At 41.6% G+C, this 8382-nt stretch overlaps 1 protein-coding gene across 1 annotated transcript in view; it reads left to right on the top strand.

Annotated features, from left to right (window-relative positions):
• Positions 1 to 3591, top strand: part of SARC_10139 (hypothetical protein) — a gene marked incomplete at its 5' end in the record, with an annotated part of 5481 nt that extends 1890 nt beyond the window's left edge. Inside the window, 5 exons of the mRNA XM_014295826.1 lie at positions 184 to 360; positions 812 to 1009; positions 1188 to 1316; positions 2321 to 2467; positions 3353 to 3591. Of these exons, the coding sequence (XP_014151301.1) occupies positions 184 to 360; positions 812 to 1009; positions 1188 to 1316; positions 2321 to 2467; positions 3353 to 3490 (789 nt within the window). The remainder of the gene's footprint in view (positions 1 to 183; positions 361 to 811; positions 1010 to 1187; positions 1317 to 2320; positions 2468 to 3352) is intronic.
• Between the last annotated feature and the right edge of the window lie 4791 nt (positions 3592 to 8382).

The following is an 8382-nucleotide window of genomic DNA, read 5'->3' as shown; positions in this document are numbered from 1 at the left end:
TATATAGTACTATATATATATATATATATATATATATATATATATATATATATATATATATATATATATATATATATATATATATATATATATATATATATATATACATATATAGTTTATTTCTATACGATTTCATCATTTATGAACATAAGTAAACACACACACACTTACAATCACGCTCAGGTTGTACTCGGGAAGTACGGTGAATCCGGACTGCGAGATGCCATCAAAGCCGTGACACAGGGTGGTATGAGTTGGAGCAGTGACGAGCTGTTGAATAGTGCAGAGAGCTTGGGCGTAGCCAGTCCTAACTCAGACTTGGCATCCGCACAGAGCAAGGGCTTGCGAATGACTATGAAGGTGTGTGGGGTGTGTGGTGGTGTGGGAAGTGAGGTGTACCTGTCATATAGATGGGCAGGCACTCACACACGCATTCATATGTAGAGTTTTAAGCAAGAGATACGTAGTGTTATCATATGTAGAGTTTTAAACAAGAAATACGTAGTGTTATCGTATGTAGTGTTTTAAACAAGGGATACGTAGTGCTATCATATATAGAGTTTTAAACAAGATACGTAGTGTTATCATATGAAACGTAGTCAAAGCTGTAGAACGATTGCGTCGATGAGTGCATTGTTTATGCTTATAGAATAGTTGACCGTTAAATTGTAGCGAAAAGCACATGCACGTGTATGCATGCACTGTACTAGTACATACACAACACTCATGGCTCCCTAACCCCCTGCGCCTGTAGTAGTTATCCATTCAGGCATTGCTTCTCATCAGTTCTATATCACCTAACACCACACAGAAACTGCGTGGAAGTGTAGCTAACAAGAAGGAAACCAACCGCGACTCCATGGGAAGTGCCCACGGCTCAGACATGAACTCAGCATCAAGTGGTCTCAATGCAGGGGTAGGGGAGGAGAGGAAGGCTCGCTCAGGGCTTATGCGTACACTGAAGAAGATGACCCTCCGTAAGGATGTACATAGAGGTCAGCCTATCAAGGTTAGTATGGAAGGGAAAGGGTGAGGAAGATCAAAGAGTGAGTTGAGTGCATATATATATATATATATATACAAACAATATATATACAAACAATACCCATTCACAATCATTTTACCCATAGCACAACCACACACCGCAATACCACCCACACTCACACACTGATCTCTCCCCACAACAGGAGCTTCTGTTCAACATTGACCAGCAATGGATGGCCCTGAGTGGTCTGAGCAAAAGTGAATCAGCTGAGATCTACATGGCTGCCGCCACTCGCAGCCCCGCTTATGGCTGTGCGATGTTTGAGATTGAGGTGTGTGTGCGATGGGGGTGTGGGTTGAGATTGTTAGTTTTTGGGTTTTAAGGGTTTATAGTTCAGTTTTAGGGTTTGGGGTGTGGGTTGAGATTGATGTAAGTATGGCATTCATGTCTATGCTTTGTTTGATGTTCATACGGTTGATGTTAAAACGGGTTATAGGTTGGGTGTATTTGACAATAGTAGTGGTCCATGTGTGTATTCATGGCCGTATTATGTACCATGTGAGTTTGTAAGCAAGCTGTGCGCTTGTGCCTCGTTGTTGCGTGGTTTGCTACTGTAGTTTATTTGCGATTCGGTTGTCATCGTAGTCAAGACCGCTTTTAATATCTTGGTCTGTAGTAGTCACCTTCTATAAGCAGACGTAGATGCATATAGGGCGAGTTGTATGTATGGGTATGTCCGCACTACTATATGTTTGTATCTTCACATCTGTTTTGCCTTATGTTGCCGAAGATATGGTCAGTGATTGGTCTATACATGCTCTGTGTTTCCGACTCGACGTATGTCAGGGACTGTGATCAAGATGTATATATACATACATATACATACACATATACATATACATATACATATACATATATAGATACATATACATATACATATACATATATATATATATATATATATATATATATATATATAATGTGTGCACGTATTAAATGAAGTGAAGAAGAGCGAACGTACACTTTCTAAACATAGGTCAATCGTTAACTGTTGACATGCACTAGCACCGAATTATGGTCTCTAACCTCGCAAGATACACTTGTGGCTCATACCGCAGACTTATACTATCCTGCTCGTACCTCATGTGTGTACTGTACTACATATGATCCTGTACTACATGTGTGTCCTGTACTACATATGCCCCCACAGTCAGTAGCAGTACCGTCCCATTGCACGAGTCCAATACAGCCTCACGTGTTACTTACGCAAGCACAGTGCGACCTAACTATTGATCTGACTAACACACACCCAAAACAAACACACTTAATAAACAGTACTACAGCAAAGACACCAGGGAAACTATGGGTGTTACATACGACCAACTGAATATGAACCGCAACCGATGGCTGGCAGTGAGTCGTAAGGGATTGGAGATTCGCGTGCGCAACACAGCCGCGACGGAGATCAGCATACCTTACGAGGCATGATGTTCACGCGTGCGTGTGTGGTGTTCACGTGTGTGTGTGTGTGAGAATGTATGTACAAGAGCGTCCTTGTATATGGGGGTTTGGGGTTAGATGTTTTATACGTTATTGGGTTGAGCGGTAAGTATGCGGAGATAGATGAGGCAGTATGTCTGTTCTCGTCACATACGCATCAGCCTGGACTACCTAAATCACACCGTATAGTGTACTGCAATACAAATATGTCCATACACGTCCCTTAGTACTTGTCACTAATCCGACCATCCGATACTCGATATGTGTGTTTCTGTTGGCGACCATGATTACATACACAAGGACATACCGACAAAAAAAAGCACACATACTCAAAACAGCACGGATGCAATTACACACTCACGCACACGTACACGTACACGGCTACGATATAAATAGATGTGTTAGCATACACAAACTACCGGCATATATGAAGCGTATACCACTTGTTTACACACACGCAGGTGCATACAACGATGCACCTGAAGTTGTACACGCTTAAATGTGTACACAGACACGAGCACACTAGAGGACCTAGCAAGTTGTACTAGTGCGGGTTAGAATAACACTCATTGTAAAGATCGATCTTCTCCACCTACACAACCCATTCACGGTCTGCGACGGCTACTCATATTTAAAATCACGTTCAATTCAAGTTAATACGAAGGTCTATCTATCGGTGTATACCAAACGCAACACGCGTGTCGCAACTCGAAGACCACAGTTCACTATAGACACTACACCCTACATAGAGATGCAGAAAAGTAATAGACACTACACCCTACACAGAGATGCAGAAAAGTAATAGACACCACACCCTACACAGATACGCAGAAAGTAACACGAGTATTCGTTGTAACACTAATGCAGGATATCGTGAGCACTGAACTACCCGAAAGGAATGCCTTTGAATGTGCCACGACGGAAGAGGTGCTAGTGTTCCTAACACACGGGGATGAGCACTATGAGATCAACAAACTCTTCACAGCTTACCTAAGCAGTGACTAGTCCGAGCCTTAGTTATAATATCTCGAGAATAAGATCAAGTGTCTGTATAATTTACAGTCCTGAATAATATAACCAATTGGGGATTCTGGGACTGATACACCCTTAGTTCACCCTGTGATTGAGCAATTAGCTACCAAAGTAATTATCCTGTATGTGATCCCCAATGCAATGTGTTTGGCCTGTTCGAGGTGCCTTGTATAGTATACAGGTTTCCCTTGGAGCGAGATAAAGCACATGGGCAGTTGTTGCAACAACATGCTTTCACATTAAAAACATATGGGTAGATGCAACCGCATTCTCTACATTTAAATCACATGAATAGTCGCAATAAAATTTGTACATATTGAATCTTACCACTTTCGTGTGGCAGGTATTGTATTTCGTTTTCGTTTGACAGGTGGTGAATTTCGTTTTGGTAAGTATTATCTTTGAATTTCGTTGCAGCATGTATACTCTCTATGCATCCGTTTGGTACACCCAACTGCACCTTGAACTTCTTTGTCACGATGTGCTATCGCTAACCCGTTGTCCGTGCACGTGGACTTTGTGGTACACAACAACACAAAGATCATGGAGAACACAATATCATATTATATTTGTCATCAGCGTACTCGTTTTTTTGCCGTGCAACACTTTACACAAGGCGACGCATAGTTCTAGGCGAATCAGTCGCCGATAAGAATTCATCATAACCTTAGCTTGATCTGATATACGCATAGCGTAACCAATATTCGCCGATTTGTTATTATGAGCTCACCGTCTACAGATACGGGTAGGTCTTGGATCGCCGAATCCCATTTCAACTAAGCATCGAGATCGGATAGATATTCATCATCGAAACATTTCCAGTTTACTAAAGACCTTGGACTTGCGGGTTGGCCCCGGTGTGAGCACAGCTACTCTTTATAGTGGATATGGTGCTATTCACGTTGAAGTGTAGTCACTTGAAGTGTAGTCACTTTGACGAGTGATTTGTTCATATGTCACGTTCAAGTGAGTGTTATTTGTAATGAAGAGTGCTTTAATCATGTTAGGGGTTGTGCTTTGCACGTAGTCAAGCGTGTGCTATTCATTTTCACGGGTGACTAATAAAACCTCGAGTGCAGGCCTCGCCACGGCAGCACTAGGTCAGATGCCTGGCGTCTGGCGCAGCTCGCTACTCAGACTGCCATGTGTGCAAAAGCTCCTTGCATCTGAAGCGATATTGTCCCTCGAAAAGTGGCACAAGCTCCACGCAGTCTGATTGACAGGCGCTATCAAAAGGAAGGGCAAACTGGTGCCTCAGGCTCTCAAGAATGATGGGAAGCAGCGGCTGTGGTTGCAGCGTTATGCAAAACCGGAAAAGGGGCAGTTGTTAGCAATGTTTGTTCGGAGGCAGCAGGATCCAACATTGCGGCAGGTAAAATTACACTAGTTATTGACAATGCGACGTTTGTATCCCCAGTCAGGAATGCCTTGAGGAAGTCGCTCATTAAATGTTCGTGTAGGTGACATAATTAGCCACGTGCACCTCGACACGGGAGCTACGCCTACATTGATAAGTCAATCTTTAGCAGAGCGACTCGGGTTAGAGTTAGCAGACATGTGTGTACTGCGACCTGGCGGAGTGATTTCACTAGACTCGGTCCAAGCGATATAGAAGGGATCTGTGGCAGTCGGTAAGCTTGCCGTCTTGCCCGATTGTAAGAGAGGTTCCCATGAACTGCGATGTGCTGATAGGTTACAGAAAAATGCAAGCACAAATGTGGCATCCCTTATGATGCGGCAACGTGATCTAACAATATATGCCATATGTTTATACATGTATGGTCATTAATCGCGTACCCATACTGTATACATACAGATTGTTTTTAAAAAAAGCTTTTTTTGTTCAAAAAATGAGAGTTGAGATTTATCTGAACTCCGAGTCACTGAACTCCGAGTCTCTGAACTCCGAGTCTCTGGAGTCTGAAAACTCTGAACTCTGATGCCTTCGAGTCTTCAATCTTCATGTCTCGTCACTCATCACTGTCGTGAACGACAGTGTCGTCACTCGTCACTCGTCTGTCGAGTCTATTTTTACTTTTTAGACTCTATTGGTCAAGACAGAAGAGTACTAAATACCGGTGAGTTTGAAAATAAAACTGAAAATACTCATTTCACTGATTTTAGATGTGAGATTTGAGTTTCGAGTTTTTACAAATCACAATTCACAGAATCACAGTGATTCACACTTTTGAGTTCTCAGTTCTGAGTTCTGAGTTCTTCACTTCTTCTAAAGTTATGAAGTTCTGTCTGACTGTCACTGTGTCACTGTGCCTCTATTTTTTTTGTTTTTGGAGAGAGTTCGCACTCGGCACTCCACAGTCCACAATTACCACAGTTCACACTTCACAGTGCAGCGAGTTCACACTCGAGTCTCGAGTTTCGAGTCTCGACACACTCACAGTCATCACACCGTCAGACGTCAGACCGTCAAAAGACTCACAACTTCACAAGTCACAAGAGTCGAGTCACTCGGAAGTCTGAGTGTCGAACAGCTCGAACTGTCGTCAGTCGATTGTAAATATGTACACACATACCATTGATACCAACAAAGTCCAACTGCCAACAGTCAAGTGACAACACTCAACAGTTGAACAGTGGCAAATGTGGAAATGTGAAATGTGGCTTTATACATAGTGAATAGTGTGAACCAATGGAAACCGTATAGATTCATTGTTTTTTAAATTAGAAAATAAGAATTCCTGTTCTGTTACATAGAAGGCTATGGAATTGATTCCTGACAAACTAAACAAAAATAGTATGGCTCTCTCTCAGACTCTCAGACTCTCTCTATACTAGAGTAGTAGAGGGTATGTACAATGTAGAGGGTCTTTTTAAAATAATAATAAATACGTGACTGTTTTTACAAAATAATTTATACACGCAAGCGGAAACATAAATATTTTATATTTAGCATGGAGCAGGTTGTCTCTCCACGCCTACTGAGTAGTGAGTACAACACCATGGCACCGACTATCTTAACTAACCTTGCTCACTTGTATTATATTCTACCATACATTCAAGGTTAGTGTTCCACACTGTGGCCGAAGTAGATTTCAAATACAGAAATTCATCCTCGGTCAACAAAAAATATATACGAGTGATCGAAATAAGTCTTTGCTCTCCTCAGCTGATGTACTGAACCACTGATAAGAAAGTATCACAAGGAGGCGGAGTGGCAGGTTAAATAGCGTTCCAACCGCTTGCAGCCATTTATAATAATACAATAGCGCAAACGATAATTAAAATAATATGATACTCGTACAACTGGAAAGGCATGGCAAACTAGTAATCATATCTGTCGCAGTCTTGTGTTTTTTATTTAGTGTCGACGTACTTCCACCATGTGAAAGTCCGTTTGTGGGCGCTAATAAACCTCTGCCAGGCAGTGCCAATATGTCTGTAATGGCCTTGCGAGAAGAGTGTGACGTTCTATCTACATTGATGAGTACGACTGCAAGAGGGTACAGATTGCATGTGGAGTGTCCTTGTGCCACGAAGCAGTAGTGGATGCCGTGGTGATGTGGGTTAACGGATCAGACACTGCATGGAGAGGTGAATATGATAGTGCATTAAGATATGCAAAAGCGATGGTAGACAGCTCAAAACTAACAGCTAGTGCTATAGTGGACAATAGATTTCGAGATTTTGGTCAGTTGAAGTATAGTTGCGAAGTATTGAAATGTACGCACCATGGATCCGTAGAATATACATAGTAACAGATAGCTAATGGCCCAACTACCTCAAGCCAGCAAACGAATCATTACGCTTGCGTTACGTCACCCAGAGCGAGCTATTCAACAACTATTTTGAAGCGAAAGAACCCGCTATGAGAGATATGGGTCGCTTGCATAACTATAATAGTAAGACCCTTGAATTTCTTATCTCTTTCATTCCAACCTTGGGCAACGAATATATCTACTTCAATGACGACATGGCCGTGATGAACAAAGTTACAATGTCCCAAATTTATGATGTGCAAAGTAAGAAAGGCATAATACAAACCTGGAAAGGATACATCCCAAATTTTGCTACTACATTTGGTCTGAACACAGCATTGCGGTGGGCGCAAAACATAATTCCCGATGTGGAGTGTATACGTCCTCAATTCGAAAACGGGACAGTGGATGACCAAGATTGTTTACAGTCCTTCCACGGACCTAAACTGATTTTTAAAGAACTGTTCACTAATGCTTGGGATGTCCTGAATGACGATATGAAGACCTTACTGTACCATCCTTTCCGTGACCAGTACTTTGAACCGAATCCATGGGCATTCTCACCTCTGATCGGCGTGCCTAGCCATTGCACAGTCGCTCAAGATGCAGACAGTCTTTTTTTCGCCACATTAACTGAGAAAACCACCAAAACTCACTACAAAGGCTCAATGAGGACACTACGACTTCGTGGTTGTGTATGGACGATGATTTCATGGACGGCGATGTAACAGAGGAGGTAGAAATGAATATTCAAATGAGCTACGAGAAGAAATATCCCACAAAATCATCATTTGAAGTATAAAACCCTAATACTATATGTCACGGTCTTTGAGAGTATCAATACTAATACTCCAGAAAGTGCAAATCGATAGTGAAAGAGCAACACCATAAATTCTATTAACTACCTACCTAAGCCGAGGTACGAGGCTCGAAAAACGTCACTGTCAGGTGCATTCTCAACTAAAATATCATGCACACATAGAAATTCCCTCAAACAGTATCGAAATAGCGTCGCCGGTAGCAAACAATACACACACACACACACACACATATATATATATATATATATATATAATATATANAGTATATATATATATANATATANANATANATACATATAACTAACAACTACTACTACTAAACTTAATA

This window comes from Sphaeroforma arctica (assembly GCF_001186125.1).
Source record: "Sphaeroforma arctica JP610 unplaced genomic scaffold supercont1.1149, whole genome shotgun sequence".
NCBI classification, from domain to species: domain Eukaryota; class Ichthyosporea; order Ichthyophonida; genus Sphaeroforma; species Sphaeroforma arctica.
Note: the sequence above shows the minus strand (reverse complement) of the source record. Positions and strands in the feature narration are given on the sequence as shown.